This window comes from Tachysurus vachellii, chromosome 17 (assembly GCF_030014155.1).
Source record: "Tachysurus vachellii isolate PV-2020 chromosome 17, HZAU_Pvac_v1, whole genome shotgun sequence".
Lineage (NCBI taxonomy): Eukaryota > Metazoa > Chordata > Actinopteri > Siluriformes > Bagridae > Tachysurus > Tachysurus vachellii.
The window spans coordinates 1,595,001-1,615,537 of NC_083476.1; the positions used below are offsets into that span (position 1 = coordinate 1,595,001).

A 20,537-nucleotide genomic window follows, 5' to 3' on the forward strand; every position below is an offset into this window, starting at 1 on the left:
ATCAACCTACCATGCATGTCTTTGGACCGGGGGAGGAAACCGGAGTACCCGGAGGAAACCCCCGAGGCACGGGGAGAACATGCAAACTCCACACACACAAGGCGGAGGCGGGAATCGAACCCCCAACCCTGGAGGTGTGAGGCGAACGTGCTAACCACTAAGTCACCGTGCCCCTTAGGTGAATAATGTTAATGTAAATAATGTCATTTCTACAACAGTTTATAGTCCAATAAACTAACAGGTCAGCACAAATTCAGAGGTCTCCACAGACCCAACACTAATTTCTTCTAGAAGTTTTCTCACGATCGATGATGAAATAAAATGACTTTTGTCTTCACTTTGTCTCAATGTTCAGATATTTGAGTTTATACAGTGTAGGGATTACGTTCGTGATCGATCGTATTAGAGACGTTCTAAAATCTGTATGTTATAAATGAAATAAACGTAATGTAAACGTAAATGTAAACGTCTCCGACACAGAGCAGAAATGTCATAGAGACAAATGATATCAGGAATGTTAGGGGAAACGATGGGGAAACACCGACATTTCTAAGAATTTCCGTAGAACTTTTTTTAGAATTTCCTCACTAGGAGAAACTCTTTACACTTAGAATTTTCATGAATACGTGAAATTCATGAAAGTAATAATTCACATCATACAGTAACATTTTCTCAAATGCTCAAAAATGTAAACTAAAACAATATCATTAATGAATGTCCACAAAGAATCAATGTCTACAACACGAACGCATGATGATTAGTCAAATGACCCACTATTATTTCGGTCAGCGTTACTCTGTGAGCCTCATGCTACCGAATGGGAATTTGGGGAATTTTTATAGCCGACTCGCTGTGTGAAGGCGGTCCATTTTGTGCTCAGCTGAAAAAACAAGTCTATCCCTGGAGAGAGAGGTCAGTTTGAGGAGGGAGAGTGTTTGTGGAAAAGCTCGAGCCACATGCATTAAGGAGCCCCGACTTAGGCCTTTAAATTATTCATCCTGAGACATCATTCACGCAGGCTGCCATCACACACTCGGACAATAAAGGAATGCTAACAACTGAGAGAGAGAGAAAGGGAGAGAGAGAGAGAGAGAGAGAGAGAGAGAGAGAGAGAGAGAGAGAGAGAGAGAGAGATAGAGAGAGAGAGTCAGACACACAGGGAGAGAGAGAGAGAGAGAGAGAAAGAGAGAGAGAGAGAGAGAGAGAGAGAGAGAGAGAGAGTCAGACACAGAAAGAGAGAGAGAGAGAGAGAGAGAGAGAGAGAGTCAGACACACAGGGAGAGAGAGAGAGAGAGAGAGAGAGAGAGAGAGAGAGAGAGAGAGAGAGAGAGAGAGAGAGAGAGAGAGAGAGAGAGAGTCAGACACAGAAAGAGAGAGAGAGAAAGAGCGAGAGAGAGAGAGAGAGTTGTTGAACAAAAAATCCACTGAATGAATGTCAGACAGGTTTTAGAAATGTATTTGTTCTATCTATCTATCTATCTATCTATCTATCTATCTATCTATCTATCTGTCTATCTATCTATATATCTATCTATCCATGTAGTTGTCTGTCTGTCTGTCCATCTGTCTGTAGAGACATCTCAAGACACTGTACCTGTAAACACTTCTGTATCATTCATTTATCCATCGATCCAATTTATATCCAGTCCTCCATTTCATTATTTTTATTTTTTTATCAATTCCTCTATAAATGTGTCTTTTTCATCTCTGACAGGTCAAAATATACAAAGAAAAAAATGAAACTGGTGCAAATAATAAAATAAAACCTCATTCGCAAACCTCGTTTAACTTCGAGTAGCTACAGAAGCTGGTTAATGTCTGACTAACGCTTTCAGCTTAGTAGAGCATCACACAAAGCTCTCACAGATCCATAGAACAACGTGTGAGTAAAGATTTTATGATATTCAGCATCAACCATTATCCAAAATATACAAGGCTTCTGCCATTTTATGTCAGAGACTGTACAAAACCATACAGTAAAATGTTTAGAGAAAAGGTTAAAGGGTTAAAAAACGAAACCTTCTGGTCACTGATACAACAGATTTCAGTGTGTTTCAGGTTTAAATATTAAACCGTATTATTATTATTAATTTTATTGATAATGTAGCAGAGGGTCACGGTGGCTTAGTGGTTAGCACGTTCGCCTCACACCTCCAGGGTTGGGGGTTCGATTCCCGCCTCCACCTTGTGTGTGTGGAGTTTGCATGTTCTCCCCGTGCCTCGGGGGTTTCCTCCGGGTACTCCGGTTTCCTCCCCCGGTCCAGAGACATGCATGGTAGGTTGATTGGCATCTCTGGAAAATTGTCCGTAGTGTGTGATTGTGTGAGTGAATAAGAGTGTGTGTGTGTGTGTGCCCTGCGATGAGTTGGCACTCCGTCCAGGGTGTATCCTGCCTTGATGCCCGATGACGCCTGAGATAGGCACAGGCTCCCCGTGACCCGAGGTAGTTCGGATAAGCGGTAAAAGATGAGTGAGTGAGTGAGAATGTAGCAGTCTGTATTTTCTATCCCGCACGTTTGCAGGGGTTTAAAGGCAAGTGATCGTGTCTAAAGACGGTCATTTAGGTGTAAATACTGTACAAGGTACACTCTGAATACAAGGAACTTTCCTAACAAATATATTAACATAACTTTCAAACGCAGACGCTGAATAAAGCCCGTTACGTGTTAATTACAATTCTATCGTAATACACAAACCCGAGGAAATCAGGTAAATCTTGAGGTTAATAAGAACAATAGCAGATCGTTTTGAGCGGTAAATAAAAGAGCGAAAAAATTCTCGTTCCAAGGTTACAAGATGGAAGAGGATTGAAACAGAACAGCAACCTTATGAACACCACAATAAAGGCAGAGAAGAAAAACAACCAACAGAAAATATTCAGGATTTCATCGATAACATCCTTCAGCGTAATCTTTATCCTACCGAAACGATCACGATCCGAACAGACGAGCTGTCGCAAGGTTTTCAGAAAAGGTCAACCACTTAACACATCTCTCATCTGCCATCTTTCATTCTGACTGCCTGTGAGCGCTCGAACGCTCGTGCAGCGTTTAGGCCAAACGGACACGACGGATGCGGAGGAGAGAAAAAAAAACACACTCTCGTGATGCATCGAGAACATCGGACGGAGCCGAGAAACGATAACGCGATGTCGTGTCATAAGGTCGTAATATAAAATAGCTTTATTTTACAATAATGCAAATAATTTAAACTGGTCTGATCGTGTGTTTATTTTCAACCATACACAGCAACTAAAGCCAGGTCAGAACAATCACACAGTAAGATGCTGAGGTCTATTCGCGATACATCAGCATCATGCAGCATCATGCAGGTCATGCAAATTATCCGATACACTGATCGCGACTTGCAAAAAAAAAAAAAAACGACGACACACGTTTTCGCAATCATGTTCTGGCTTTAAAATAATTGTTTAACCTTTAATCCGAATCTACAGAGTAGCATAAGCAGCACCACCCCACCCTTCATCCCCAGCATCAGCATCAGCATCAGCATCATATCAACCTACCATTCCGCGCCAGCTGATCCCGGTCCTCTCTCTCGCTCTCTCTCTCTGTCTCTCTCTCTTTCTCTCTCTTTCTCTCTCTCTCTCAAGCTCTTATTCACAACATCCCGATTGGGCTACATGGATAAACACCACAATGATGCATAAAAAAATGGACAGAATAATAAAAATAAAGATTAAACACCCAAAAAAGAGAGAGAGAGGTGGTAGAGAAAGACGATGCTGAATCACACAGTCCGCTGTCCTCTTGCGACCATTGTGCTGCAGGATGCTGGATGTACCAGTGGAAGGAAAGAAATAGGGGGTGACGAGGAGGGAATAAGGGTTGCCTTGGCAACCGCAGGGAGCCAGCGTGTGACGCCAGAGAGAGAGGTGTATGAAAAGCCATAAGGGGCAAAATTGTTCAAAAGTTTCCGAAAGATGTGGAAGTTGAAAAGGGTCAATTGTCCGTTTTACGAAATCTACAGGATGTGGAAAGCCATACTGTAAAAAAAACAAAAAAAATCACATAAAAACTAATTAATATCTGTTTGTAAAAACGCTAAACAGATAAATAACAACCATTAATATTACACTTTGGAAAAATATATTAAAAAAGTTAATAATCCTTTTAAAATCCTGTGGAATACGAATTATTATTGTAATTATATTTATTATATATTTAATTATATGTAATTTTATTATATTATTGTAATTATACAGTCGCCAATTATTGTAATTATATTATTTATTTTATAGATGGAAAAGATATTTATAATAATATCAAATAAATCTTAAATATTTATTTAAAAACAAAACAAGACACCATACGTTTTATTTGTTCATTATTACATTATTATTATAGCCGCAATATTTGATTTATTACGTTGATTATATGCATTATTTCTTAAAGACAAAAAAAAAGTGGCTTGCATTTTTTTTTTTGTAAAGAAACCACAGAGAATAAACTGAAACCATCCTAAATCTCTGAAGATGTCTGAAAACTTCCATAAACATTTCCTTAAATAAAATAAAATTAATTAATTAAAATAAATCCCCATTAAATAAAACCTTTATTGGATCAATAAATACACATCTCTAATTTAATAAATTGCAATTTATTAAATACAAGTCTTTACTATAGAAACAACAGAAATGATCGTGTATTCGAACGAGCGATTTCATATAAACCCGTGAGTTGAATTACAGCAAATGCTACATCAAATCCATAATGCCTTTGGACCAATCAGATTTCAGGAGTTAACATATCGTATCATATCATATATGTCATAAAACTGTTCAATTAATATTTAGTTAATATTTGATTGTATGGCTCTTTTTTCTTTCTCTTTGTGTGAAATACTTGAAAGGATTTTCAATGAAATAAGAAAATAACCTCTGAGAGTAGAATCAGTGCATTTTAATGTGGTACTAACTCAATTTATTTATCACATCTTTTAATCTCCACTTTTTACAGCTCCTTAATATCAGAGAGGGGGGGAGAGGGAGAGAGAGAGAGAGAGAGAGAGGGAGGGGGGAAGAGAGAGGGGGAGAGGGGAGAGAGAGAGAGAGAGAGAGAGAGAGAGAGAGAGAGAGAGAGAGAGAGAGAGAGAGATGGGGAGAAAGAGATAGAGAGGGGGGGAGGGGGAGAGAGAGAGGGGAAGGGAGAGAGAGGGAAAGAGAGAGAGCGAGAGAGGGGGGAAGAGAGAGGGGGAGGGGGGGATGGAGAGAGAGGGAGCGAGAGGGGGAGAGAGAGAGAGAGAGAGAGAGAGAGAGAGAGAGAGAGAGAGAGAGAGAGAGAGAGAGAGAGATGGGGAGAAAGAGATGGAGAGAGAGGGGGAGAGGGGGAGAGAGAGAGAGGGGAAGGGAGAGAGAGGGAAAGAGAGGGGGGGAGAGGGGGAGAGAGAGAGAGAGGGAGGGGGAAGAGAGAGGGGGAGGGGGGGAGAGAGAGATGGAGAGAGAGGGGAAGAGAGAGAGGGGAAGAGAGAGAGAGGGGAAGGGAGAGAGAGGGGAAGAGAGAGAGGGGGGGGGAGAGGGGGAGAGAGAGAGGGGGAGAGAGGGGAAGAGAGGGGGCGAGGGAGAGAGAGAGAGAGAGAGGAAGAGAGGGGGGAGAGGGGGAGAGAGAGAGGGAGAGAGAGGGGAAGAGAGGGGGGAGAGGGAGAGAGAGAGAGAGAGGAAGAGAGGGAGAGAGAGGGGAAGAGAGGGGGGAGAGGGGGAGAGAGAGAGAGAGAGAGAGAGAGAGGAAGAGAGGGGGGAGAGGGGGAGAGAGAGAGGGAGAGAGAGGGGAAGAGAGGGGGGAGAGGGAGAGAGAGAGAGAGAGGAAGAGAGGGGGAGAGAGAGGGGAAGCGAGGGGGGAGAGGGAGAGAGAGAGAGAGAGAGAGAGAGAGAGAGAGAGAGAGAGAGAGAGGGAGAGAGAGAATGAAGTGCCATTAGGAGGTTTGGAGACAGTGAGGTGTCTGTTGAAGGACCTTTATTTTAATAAAACATTGAGCTTCTTTTTTTCTTTTTTATTGGCCCTGTGTGAACACTTTAATCCTAATTACTCACATAAAACTGATTTGTTAAAACACTTTTGTTCTGCTCTGGAGCTAAAAGTATTGCAGTCAAACATTTTCATGAAGCTTCAGGTTGTATTTCTTAAAAAAGAAAATACAAATTTATAACCAAGTTTAAAATAGTTCAGCAAGATGGAATTTGTTTGTTTGTTAAAAAATACTACTATTACTTTTTTAAGTAAATATTTGTAACATTTATTTGTCTTTTTAGTATTTACATTTTTTAAAATAAAAATACCTTTTAATTTTAAAATGTAAATATTTTTTAAAAGCCTATTGCAAAAAAAAAAGATTTATTAAAATAGAATTTTATTTAAAACAAAATAAAAATTAAAAAAGTTAAAATAAAAAAAGGATTAATTAATGTATTAATGTATTTCAGACTGGATAATATAAACTCCTCATTTTATTTGGTTCGGGGGTTTTGTGTGCTAAAATATGTATAAAAAAAGTATTTAAGATTGTATTCTCTTTATATGAATTAAATAAATTATAAAATGTGGATGGAAAAATGCATTCTTCTAAAAATCTTACAGTTAAAATGAGATGAAGGAAAATAAAGGTGACCGAGTTTAGACTGGAAAATAGAAATAACTTAATAAATTTAATAAAGAGGGTCACAGTGGCTTAGTGGTTAGCACGTTCGCCTCACACCTCCAGGGTTGGAGGTTCGATTCCCACCTCCGCCTTGTGTGTGTGGAGTTTGCATGTTCTCCCCGTGCCTCGGGGGTTTCCTCCGGGTACTCCGGTTTCCTCCCCCGGTCCAAAGACATGCATGGTAGGTTGATTGGCATCTCTTGAAAATTGTCCGTAGTGTGTGATTGCGTGAGTGAATGAGAGTGTGTGTGTGTGTGTGTGATGGGTTGGCACTCCGTCCAGGGTGTATCCTGCCTTGATGCCCAATGACGCCTGAGATAGACACAGGCTCCCCGTGACCCGAGGTAGTTCGGATAAGCGGTAGAAGATGAGTGAGAGAGAGAACTCATTATTCATACATTTGATCTGTATCTATAGTCACAGCTTAAATTATCAAGCAAAACGGTGGCGGACAAATACTAAATACTGTAATATAATTTTTGAGGTGGATTTTTATATGATAAAAAGAATATAAAAGTTAAAAGGTATTTCCACTGGCAGAGATGCAGATGAACTGTACAGCAGGTGATGGCGCTGTAATAACTCTGTACGGCCACTAGATGGAGTGTAGAGCACTAGATATGTAGTGAACGTGGACGTCACAGAGGAAGGAAACACTCAGGGTTTAATTGCTTCCTGATTGAGGAACAATCCGCTCGGGTCGGAACTCATCCCCCCCTGAACAGCTTTAACCCTCTGATTCTCATCTCGGGGTTTTTCAGCTGATGGAGTTTGTTTTTCAGCAATTTATACATGTGATATAACTGAAGGCTGTTATGATATGTCATTGTGTTGTGTGTGTGTGTGTGTGTGTGTGTGTGTGGGTGGGTGTTGGGGGGCTTATACAAACTTTTTTTTAATGAAATAAAATACAGAACTAATGTGCAAATTTAGCACACAGATGTTTAGTCTTCACTTTCATATTGGAGACTACAGTGACTTTTTTTTGGATTGTCATTGTGGACAACAATTTGGACATCAGTATGAACCTGACATCATTGCGGACGTCATTATAAACGCGACGACATTACGTGACGTTATTGTGGCCGTCGGTGTGAAGGTGGTCACCGTGGACATCCCTTGATGCCATCAGTTTGGACATCGATTTAAATGTGACATCATTGTGGACATCGATTTAGAATGATGTCATTGTGGATGTCAATTTGAATGTGACGTGATCGTGGACGTCGGTCTGACCGCGACGTCATTTAGGACGTCGATATAAATGCGACTTCATTGTGGACGTTAATTTAAACAAGACGTCATTGTGGACGTCAAAATGTTGACAAATTGCAGTTCAGTTCACTGATTATTTTCCCATATCAGCTCGACACACTGCAGTGTCTTCACTTTGTGTGTCTTTTGTACTTGTACCACAGAAAGCGTGAGTTTAAATCGCTCAGAAGTCACACGGGTACAATTAAGGTGATTAAGTTCAAGTTATTAGGAAAGAATTTACGTTTTTAAACAAGGACACACACACGTTACTAATCATTTGAATTTCAATGAAATTCATTCATCTTCTACCGCTTATCCGAACTACCTCGGGTCACGGGGAGCCTGTGCCTATCTCAGTCATCATCGGGCATCAAGGCAGGATACACCCTGGACGGAGTGCCAACCCATCGCAGGGCACACACACACTCTCATTCACTCACGCAATCACACACTACGGACAATTTTCCAGAGATGCCAATCAACCTACCATGTATGTCTCTGGACCGGGGGAGGAAACCGGAGTACCCGGAGGAAACCCCCGAGGCACGGGGAGAACATGCAAACTCCACACACACAAGGTGGAATCGAACCCCCAACCCTGGAGGTGTGAGGCGAACGTGCTAACCACTAAGCCACCGTGACCCTCCTATTTTGAAGTTTAAATGTTAAACTAATTCTTTAGACTCAAGGGCTTGAGAACGCCGGAAAAAGCATCATTTTGAGATCTTAACTAGACACCGATCTGTGCGTGCATCCTGCGTCTTAGAGACAGGAAGGGCGTCGTCTTATCTACAGCGACTCGACTCTCAAAGCAGTGTTCTTTACAGTCTGAGAGTCTAAAGGTCACCTGTTCAGTCTCAGCTGGTGATCACCTTCCCTATAGCCTTGACTAGTGCGCGTCATCATCCCGCTCCAGTGGTTACTGTAATTTCCACTGGGCAAAAGCACCAGAAAAATGATTCATTCTAAAATGTACGAATGTTGAAATCCAACTGTGTGGCCATCAGAGTGTGATTTATTGAGCTGGAAAGAGTCAGCGATGTTAATGCTGATACTGATACGTCTCCCCTGCTGTGGGTTTCTTCTGTTTTCTTCTTCACTCGGGAGCAGTCGCACGTACAATTCAACTTCCTGCTGCGGTAAATTATCTCAGCAAATGCTCCAGAGATCCTTCTGCTGTGCTTAGAATTTGTTTCATGACACTTCCTAAGCTCGTCTTCCGTTACTAACACTAGCACGGAGTATTTTCATCCTTACGGCCTGGGACATTTTCTACACAATCTGTGTGACTCTGGGATTTGTCTGTTCTATAGAGAGGAGGTTATTTTTATTTACACCAGAGCAGTATGTATCTGATACGAGTGTGTTTACGAGTGTGTGTTTACGTGTTATGTACAGTATAGGAATGCGGTACGGAGGATCCGGTTAGAGGTGAAGCTTTAAGTAAGAGACGTGAAACGTGTTTAATAATTAATAGGAGAAATGAAACACTTCAGGATGTGGTGTCATTTAAAACAAAGCACGGCACAAAGGAAACCTAAACAATACAATACTCACTTTTCCTCCTTTACCACAAATTTACTCTATTGGCTAAGATGGGTTTCGCACAAAGAGCAACAACAAAGCTAACGTTACAAGGCTGAAGTTTAAGTTTTGTGTATGTTTTAAGCTATGAAGCGATAAAAGATCAGCTCAGTATTTCTCTTTTATACATTCTCTCTCTCTCTCTCTCTCTCTCTCTCTCTCTCTCTCTCTCTCTCTCTCTGTGACTTGTTTCTCGGGGTTAACTGCTGTTTTAACTTTATGTTCTTCAGAACAGCAGTAAAAGTGCTGACTGAAGCAAATTTGCAGAGCCAAGACAAACCATTACTGAGTTCACCAATCACACGGCTCGCTCTCCTCCTCCGCTATTTCCCTCTCTTTTTTTCCCCCTCTGCTCTCCCCATAGAGGTTTTCATTTTCTTGGCCGGTAGCCAAACCTGTGCCCTGTTACCTCCCTCAAGTTAGTAAGACAGACCTGGTGTAAATGGCGTGAACATGAGGAGCAGAGCTGCACTTTATTACCCTGAGGGATTGGTTTTTAATTTCCTCAACGATTTTCAGGAAAAGCTGAGCCAAGAATATTGAATTGATATCGATTTTAAAAATATGTTTAAAATGAAATTAATAAATAAATAAACTAAATGAATATATAGTTATTTATGTAAAACAACAACAGCAACAACAACAACAATAATAATAATAATAATCAATAATAGTCATCTCACAGAACCTCCACGGCAATTTACTATACTATACTATACTATACTATACTACAATATACTACAATATACTACAGAATACTACACAACACTATACAATACTACACAACACTATACAATACTACACTACACAACACTATACAATACTACACTACACTATACAATACTATATTACACGATACAATACTACACTACACTACAATATACTACAGAATACTACACTACACAACACTATACAATACTACACTACACTATACAATACTACACTACACTACAATATACTACAGAATACTACACTACACAACACTATACAATAATACACTACACTATACAATACTACACTACACTATACAATACTACACTACACTATGCTACACTATACAATACTACACTACACTACACTATACAATACTACACTACACTATACAATACTACACTACACTACACTATACAATACTACACTACACTACACTATGCTACACTATACAACACTACACTACACTACACTACACTACACTATACAATACTACACTACACTATACAATACTACACTACACTATACAATACTATACTACACAACACTATACAATACTATACTACACTATACAATACTACACTACACAACAATATACTACAGAATACTACACTACACAACACTATACAATACTACACTACACTACGCTGCACTATACAATACTACACTACACTACACTATACAATACTACACTATACAATACTACACTACACAACACTATACAATACTACACTTCACTATGCTACACTATACAATACTACACTACACTACACTATGCTACACTATACAATACTACACTACGCTGCACTATACAATACTACACTACACTACACTATACAATACTACACTATACAATACTACACAACACTATACAATACTACACTACACAACACTATACAATACTACACTACACTATGCTACACTATACAATACTACACTATACAATACTACACAACACTATACAATACTACACTACACTACACTATACAATACTACACTACACTATACAATACTACACTACACTATACAATACTACACTACACTACACTATACAATACTGCACTACACTATACAATACTACACTACAGTATACAATACTACACTACACTACACTATACAATACTACACTACACTACACTATACAATACTACACTATACAATACTACACAACACTATACAATACTACACTACACTATACAATACTACACAACACTATACAATACTACACTACACAACACTATACAATACTACACTACACTATGCTACACTATACAATACTACACTACACTATACAATACTACACTACACAACACTATACAATACTACACTACACTATGCTACACTATACAATACTACACTATACAATACTACACAACACTATACAATACTACACTACACTATACAATACTACACTACACTATGCTACACTATACAATACTACACTACACTACACTATACAATACTACACTACACTATACAATACTACACTACACTACACTATACAATACTACACTACACTACACTATACAATACTACACTACACTATACAATACTACACTACACTACACTATACAATACTACACTACACTACACTATACAATACTACACTACACAACACTATACAACACTACACTACACTATACAACACTATACAATACTACACTAAACAACACTATACAATACTACACTACACTATGCTACACTATACAATACTACACTACACTACACTATACAATACTACACTACACTACACTATACAATACTACACTACACTACACTACACTATACAATACTACACTACACTACACTATACAATACTACACTACACTACACTATACAATACTACACTACACTACACTATACAATACTACACTACACTACACTATACAATACTACACTACACTACACTATACAATACTACACTACACTACACTATACAATACTACACTACACTACACTATACAATACTACACTACACTACACTATACAATACTACACTATACAATACTACACAACACTATACAATACTACACAACACTATACAATACTACACTACACAACACTATACAATACTACACTACACTATGCTACACTATACAATACTACACTACACTATACAATACTACACTACACAACACTATACAATACTACACTACACTATGCTACACTATACAATACTACACTATACAATACTACACAACACTATACAATACTACACTACACTATACAATACTACACTACACTATGCTACACTATACAATACTACACTACACTACACTATACAATACTACACTACACTATACAATACTACACTACACTACACTATACAATACTACACTACACTACACTATACAATACTACACTACACTATACAATACTACACTACACTACACTATACAATACTACACTACACTACACTATACAATACTACACTACACTACACTATACAATACTACACTATACAATACTACACAACACTATACAATACTACACTACACAACACTATACAATACTACACTACACTATGCTACACTATACAATACTACACTACACTACACTATACAATACTACACTACACTACACTATACAATACTACACTACACTACACTACACTATACAATACTACACTACACTACACTATACAATACTACACTACACTACACTATACAATACTACACTACACTACACTATACAATACTACACTACACTACACTACACTATACAATACTACACTACACTACACTATACAATACTACACTACACTACACTATACAATACTACACTACACTACACTACACTACACTGGACTGGATCGGACTGTATTGTGCTCTAATGTATTATACCATGTTATAAACTCTCTTAACAAGGAAAACCTATACACAAATCTACACAATCTATACAATCCTACACTTTACCAATGCTAGTATTCTAAACCTATACACAAATACACAAATCTATACAATCCTACACTTTACCAATGCTAGTATGTACTATACTATAATAAACTGTGCTGTACTGTACTGTACTATACAAAACTATAGTATGCAGCACTGTATAATTCTATTGTATGCTGTTAAATGTTATTCTCTTCACAGTGTCCTCTGGTGTAAAAACAGAGGCAAAGGAATAACTGAGTATATTTCTGCCTCTGAGGATCAAATCTAGGTCCATAATCACGTCTTGTTGTCTTTTCCTCACCATCTTTTCTTTCCTCTCTGTCTTTCTGTGGTCAGGTTCAAAATAGGCCACGTTTGACTCGGCTCTGCGTTCTGAGCGTGATGTTTAAAATCCTGCCTACCCTGCCATTTGTGGCCAGAAACGACATTTTTCGTCTTTTAGTCATCCACACACTGCCAACATGCTGTAACACACACACACACACACACACACACACACACACACAGACTGAAACTACATTTCCTGAGAAGCGTTAATGCTGCCCATGTGATTTTTTTTATCCATTTCTGTGGAAACTTCATGAAATCAGCTGCGAAAACTCACCATGTCTATGAAAGTGTGATGAATCCTGAAGGAGTGACCTGTAGGCTGATATGTGAGAAAACATGCCTTGTCATTAAAGCGTGGATGATGACAGTAATGCGGGAGAAAACCTGTGTTACTCCGACGGCTGGTTTAAAGGTGAACGTAGAGGCAAGCGATGGTCCGAGGGGGAGGGAAATGGGGGTCATTTGAGACAAGGCCAAGGAATTTACAGGTTGAATACCTACATCTGATTCCTGAGGACGTCTTTGGCAACCGAACCTAGACGAGAGAAAGAGGGAGTCTGACTTTGAATAACTAATACGGCTGCACCAGGGTTGTGTTAAGAGAAAAGTGCGGTAGAAAAGGAATGTTTTAGCAAGAAACTATTTGTTATAAATATAAAATAAAGTGTTTATATGTGGGAGCACGGTGGCTTAGTGGTTAGCACGTTCTCCTCACACCTCCAGGGTTGGGGGTTCGATTCCCGCCTCCACCTTGTGTGTGTGGAGTTTGCATGTTCTCCCCGTGCCTCGGGGGTTTCCTCCGGGTACTCCGGTTTCCTCCCCCGTTCCAAAGACATACATGGTAGGTTGATTGGCATCTCTGGAAAATTGTCCATAGTGAGTGAATGAGTGTGTGTGTGTGTGCCCTGTGATGGGTTGGCACTCTGTCCAGGGTGTATTCTGCCTTGATGCCTGATGACGCCCGAGATAGGCACAGGCTCCCCGTGACCCGAGGTAGTTCAGATAAGCGGTAGAAGATGAGTGAGTGAGTGTGTTTATATGTAACAAAGCTGTATAATTCATAAGGTGAGGGTTTTTTGTAAGCACAGGTTTATGGAAGGAGTCTCCAGTGTCAGTGTTTTGTAATACATCTGTTTCACAGACATTTGACGACATTTAATGTAGCTATAAACGATAAAAAGATAAGTGTGACGTGGCAAATCTCTGTGGAGTAAAATAAATAAAAAACACTATGAAGCGAATACAGTAACGCCGCTTCGTCACACCATCCTGCCGTTGATTATTTTCCGTCTGTTTAATACCTCACACAGAGTTTTCTTTCACCCTGAATCCTGATGAGTTTTCATGTGTTCATTTAAGTGAGTTATTTGGCATTAGTTATTTTCACACCACACTGTTAATAAGTGTTAATTGACGCTTTGTTGTGCAAACTTTCTCTCTACGTGCCTGTAAGTGTTGAAGGTGAATGAGTTTGTGTTTTTGAAACAGGAGAAGACAAAGTAAGACAAAAAGCCCCAGTGGACACGACACTTCAACACCTCCTTGTTGTGTTTCGCTCCCGATGGACAAGTGGTTTCTATAGAGATGTTGCCTCTGTGTGTGTGTGTGTGTGTGTGTGTGTGTGTGTTGTGGAAGAGCTGATAAACGTAATTAAGTACAAAAAAACATTGACACAAGTAAGTAATTCATCAAAAATCTGAAATGAAATGAAAATAACAAATGAATATTGTTTTATATACACATATGACGATAATAAATTAAATATTGAATATTTAAGTTAATTAACTAATTAAAAATAAAAAACAATGAGTAACATAATATTATATTTAAAAAAAAAATGAGATCTGTTTTTTGATTTCTTTATTAGTTTAATGAGTTTAATTACGTCACAGTGTCTCTGTGCTCTCATTGGTTGACTGATATCAGACTCTGCAGATGAACAGGTTGCTATGGAAACAGAATATCGCTATGATGCATTGTGGGTTCTGATTATTAAACAAATAAACAGACAAACAAATAAACATGAAAAATGGTTAAAATATAAATGCAGGTATAAATAATTCGTAATTCGTTTTTTTTTTCTGAGTTAAAAATCCCTTAAAATATAAATATTCCATTTGTTTTCTAACTCCACTTTGTGATCTTGCATTACAGCTAACACCCAGAAGTCAATGGTAGGAAGGTGTCTCATTACTCCACATCTCCACCCAGCCATGAGCTGCAGTCAGGGATGCCAGATTGACTACAATTCCTTTATTCACATTACTTCTGGTGTAATTAAAATGAATACCATCTGCTCTGCTTTATGTCTTCTGCTGTTTTGTCAATAATAATGTGCAACTACAATATGTGAAATCTTTTGTGTTTCAGATATTTATATAAACACATACACATATAGATGTGTGTGTGTGTGTGTGTGTGTGTGTGTGTGTGTGTGTGTGTGTGTGTGTGTGTGTGTGTATATGTATCAATGTTTCAGATTATTTATTACATCTGTATATTTATGTAGATTTATACACATCTATATATATAGTAGATGTGTGAGTGTGTGTGTGTGTTTATATAAATATAAACAGACACACATATAGATGTGTGTGTGTGTGTGTGTATTTATCAAATGTAAATATAAACACACACACATATAGATGTATGTGTGTGTGTGTGTGTGTGTGTGTGTGTGTGTATGTATCAATGTTTCAGATTATTTATCACATCTGTATATTTATGTAGATTTATACACATCTATATACAGTATATATAGTAGATGTGTGAGTGTGTGTGTTTATATAAATATAAACAGACACACATATAGATGTGTGTGTGTGTGTGTGTGTGTATTTATCAATCTTTCAGATTATTTATTACATCTGTATATTTATGTAGATTTATACACATCTATATACAGTATATATAGTAGATGTGTGAGTGTGTGTGTGTGTGTGTGTTTATATAAATATAAACACACACATAGATGTGTGTGTGTGTGTATTTATCAATGTTTCAGATTATTTATTACATCTGTATATTTATGTAGATTTATACACATCTATATATATAGTAGATGTGTGAGTGTGTGTGTGTGTGTACACACATTTATCTATAAATGAACAAGCCATAGGAAGATGTTTTCACCTGAACACACACATTGTTTTGTTTTTTCTTTCTTGCTCTAAATATACTACTTCACACGTATTCTACAGATGGAGAATATGTTGCATGTTCTGCCTCGGGGAGAACATGCAAACTCCACACACACAAGGCGGAAGCGGGAATCGAACCCCCAACCCTGGAGGTGTGAGGCGAACGTGCTAACCACTAAGCCATCGTGCCCCCCTCCTTTTAAAACTAAATGGCAACCAAATCCAAGTTTAGTTCCTGCGATCTGGCAACCCGACACGTACGTGTAAAAAAAGAGGATCTGGCAACCGTAAAGCTGCCTGATTCTACTTCATAAGGATCTGGCAACCCTGGAGAAGCCAATCCCTCTCAGCTGCAATGGCTTACTAGTTTGGAGCAGAAGCGCACACGCAGTGCAGCCGCTGTCCCAGTGAATAAAACAGGAAAAAAAGGCAGAGAGGCTTTTAGGAGGATTAAGAACGTGTGAAAGAAACGTGTAAAGAAGGTCGGGAGGGAGTTTTGGGGGTGAATCTGAGGATTTGGGGCTCGGATGTGCGCTCGGATCAACCTGTTGGACCTGAGAAGGAGAGGAAGGAGAAGAAGGAGAAGCTGTTCTGTTGTCAGTGTGGAGGTGATGCTGGAGCTGGAAGTCACCACACTTTAACCTTTAACTGGCCTTTTACTCTGTAGAGGTGAGTTAAACATCACTACTGTGGTCACTTATGGTCACTCTGGTGAGTTCTGGTGAGTTCTGCTACTTTGTTTCATTTCCTTTACATTTTTTTTTTTTTTTACAAGTTTAATAGTTACATTTTTCCTGTAGGTGTGTGTGTGTGTGTGTGTGTGTGTGTGTGTGTGTGTGTGAGATTCTGGGTCTGTGTTTATAAACCTAGAAAACTTTCTTTATCAGGTGTTTTTATAAGCAGGACTAAAAAAAGTGAACTTTTTCTTCAGCCTGAGGATAAAAACGATCCATCCATTTCTCTCTCTCTCTCTCTCACATTCTCTCTCTCTTTCTCACATATTCTCTCTCTCTCTCTTTCTCACATATTCTCTCTCTCTCTCTTTCTCACATATTCTCTCTCTCTCTCTCTCTCTCTCTTTCTCACATATTCTCTCTCTCTTTCTCACATATTCTCTCTCTCTTTCTCACATATTCTCTCTCTCTCTCTCTCTTTCTCACATATTCTCTCTCTCTCTTTATCTCACATATTCTCTCTCTCTCTCTTTATCTCACATATTCTCTCTCTCTCTCTCTCTCTCTTTCTCACATTCTCTCTCTCTCTCTTTCTCACATATTCTCTCTCTCTTTCTCACATATTCTCTCTCTCTCTCTCTTTCTCACATTTTCTTTCTCTCTCTCTCTCTCTCTCTCTCTCTCTCTCTCTCAAACATTCTCTCTCTCACACATTCTTTCTCTTTCTCACATTTTCTTTCTCTCTCTCTCATACACATTCTCTCTCATTCTCTCTCACTCTCTCTCATTCTCTCTCTCTCTCTTATTCTCTCTCTCTCTTTCTCACATTCTCTCCACATTCTCTCTCTCTTTCTCACATTCTCTCTCTTTTTAACATATTCTCTCTCTTATTCTCTCTCTCTCTCACATTCTCTCTCGTTCGATCGACGGATGTTGTGTGTGTCACTTTTTTGGAGTCTTTTTTGTAAACCCTGATACCACTGAGTGAACTTTGACCTTCATAACACTGAAGTTTTTTTCTGTTCTTGTTTGTGTTTCTAGACATTAATCACGGGTTGATTTTATACCCGCAGCTTAGTGAAAGTCAAGGTTGCTTTACAAAATGCGACACAAGCGCTCTTGGTGTTCGTGTCAATCTTCAGGGTTTATCTGTAATCTCAGGTGCTACCACCACCACCACCACCACCACCATGTTTCATCTCCAGACATCTTCAGCAACATATTGATGTTCTGTTCAAAGCTGGAACTTAGATTAGAAATGTCTATTTTTCTCTTTAACCATTAAAATTTGATTTTGAAATTGTGGTCAATTATATTTTAATGCACTTTTGTAAACTTATCTTTAGGCTGTAGTATTTATTTATTTATTTATTTATTTTCTCCCAACTGCATCATTTTTAATAAGTTGTCCAACCGAGATATTTTAACATTTTTTTAATTGTTTGTTAGAAAGCATACATACAATTTTGTGTGGATATGAAAAAAAAAAAAAGAAAAACATTAACGATTTAGTTTTTAAAATATATTTCAAACACCTAACATTCAGGCAACTACATTGTTTTCTCAACGTTAAACGAGTATAAAATATCAGTAAAATGCATCGTTTTATTTGTTAAGCTTCGTCCTGCGAGACACTTTTAAGTGCCGGTTATGCAGCCGTATATTTTTAATGGCGAATTGAACCGTGACTCGTTCCTCAGATCCTCGAACAGATTTACAGTCTCGTAAAGGTTCGAATTAGCTGCTGAATTGCTCAGTTGGCTGATTATAAGGTGGAAACTCACAGTAGTGTTGATTTTATTTATTTTTTTTTTGACTAGACGAACAGATTTGTGCTGAAAATTTCTCCTTTGAACCTTTTTTCCACAAACTGGAATGTCGTGATCTTCAGTTTCATCTTTTTTGATCACTTCAAGCTCTAATCTGTTGTGTTGGTTACATAAGTGTACAGATCTGATCACGTGACCACGTGACGACGTGAAGGAAACGACTGATTTTGGTTTGAGTCTTCTGTAGTCCAGGAATCTGAAAGGCAAATCGTCTGGATGTAAAAATGTTAAACGCACGCACACACACACACACACACACACACACACGCACGCACACGCACACACACACACACACGGACTCTTTTTCCATCCTCTGCTTGTTTAAAGCTCTGTATTAAACCTTTTGATCTCGGTTTCAGCTCTTGTTCGTACTGAATGTTCGACTTTACACTCTTTAAGCTTCATAGACTCTCAGATTCTTCTTAGTTTAAGTTTGGCAGAAAAAAAATGTTCTGACTTTTTGTGTGTGTGTGTGTGTGTGTGTGTGTGTGTGTGTGTGTGTGTGTGTGTGTGTGTGTGTGTGTGTGTGTGTGTGTGTGTGTGTGTGTGTGTGTGTGTGTGTGTGTGTGTGTGTGTGTGTGTGTGTGTGAGCAAAAGTCAACCACAAGATTTCAGAATAGTTTTTGTTGCGGTTTCTATAGCAACAGCTCGTTCACGGGGAGGCGTCCGGCGCTCCGCGTTTTAATAAGAAATAAATGAGAAATTTTCACCTTTACTGAAGGAGTCGCTGGTGAGTTTAGAACGGTGTTACAGTGATGACCAGGTTTTATTTAATTAATGAACAATGTGTCAGTTTTTATCCGTTTATGGTTACTGTTAATGTAACTAAATGAGTTTAGTTTCTGTTATCACTTACACTACAGCAGCTAGAAACATTGTTCTCTCTCTCTCTCTCTCTCTCTCTCTCTCTCTCTCTCTCTCTCTCTCCCCAGACACACACACTTCCTCTGTCTTTCTAATTCTCTCACACTCTTTTACTCTCTTACACTCACACACACACTTCCTCTGCCTTTCTAACTCTCTGCCTCTCTCTCTCTCTCTCTCTCTCTCTCTCTCTCTCTCTCTCTCTGTTTTTCAGAGATCGAAATGTTCTGCCTGTTTGTTTGTTTGCTGCTGTTCTTTCACTCCGTCCTCACTGAGGAAATGCCATCTCTCCTCAGAGGGGTGTGTGTGTGACGTTCACTCTCAGCAGGAATCTGCACTTTTCCATTCCATCCCTCGCTCCCTTTCGACCTTCAGCTCTCTAAAAACATCCCGGTTTGGGTTTAATCACTAGGCAGCTGGATGACGCAGTGGAGCGTGTTTTGTGATGTTTCACCATCAGAACCGCCGAGTTCAGCGTTTTAGCAGCCAGTCGATCGATTCTACAGGAGATCTTACAGTTTTTTTTTTTTAAGAAGCAGGTTGCTCAGATCTCCTGAGGTTTCCTTTTGAAGGTCTTAATGAACTCCTCTGTGCTAC

General features: G+C 38.9%; 2 protein-coding genes across 12 annotated transcripts in view; one reads left to right on the forward strand and one right to left on the reverse strand.

Moving 5' to 3' along the window:
- The window catches only part of mapk10 (mitogen-activated protein kinase 10), a 49,871-nt gene extending 46,080 nt beyond the window's left edge, over positions 1 to 3,791 (reverse strand). For all 9 annotated transcript variants that reach the window (XM_060891023.1, XM_060891021.1, XM_060891022.1 and 6 more), the window contains exon 1: positions 3,527 to 3,791. In XM_060891023.1, coding sequence (XP_060747006.1) covers positions 3,527 to 3,529 — 3 coding nt within the window. In that variant the 5' untranslated portion in view covers positions 3,530 to 3,791. The remainder of the gene's footprint in view (positions 1 to 3,526) is intronic.
- Positions 3,792 to 16,904: 13,113 nt separating this feature from the next.
- The window catches only part of ptpn13 (protein tyrosine phosphatase non-receptor type 13), a 65,925-nt gene continuing 62,292 nt past the window's right edge, over positions 16,905 to 20,537 (forward strand). For 2 of the 3 annotated variants that reach the window (XM_060891718.1, XM_060891719.1), the window contains exon 1: positions 16,905 to 17,242. The gene's annotated coding sequence lies outside the window, so the exon portion shown is untranslated. The remainder of the gene's footprint in view (positions 17,243 to 20,537) is intronic. The other variant, XM_060891720.1, reaches the window with a different exon arrangement.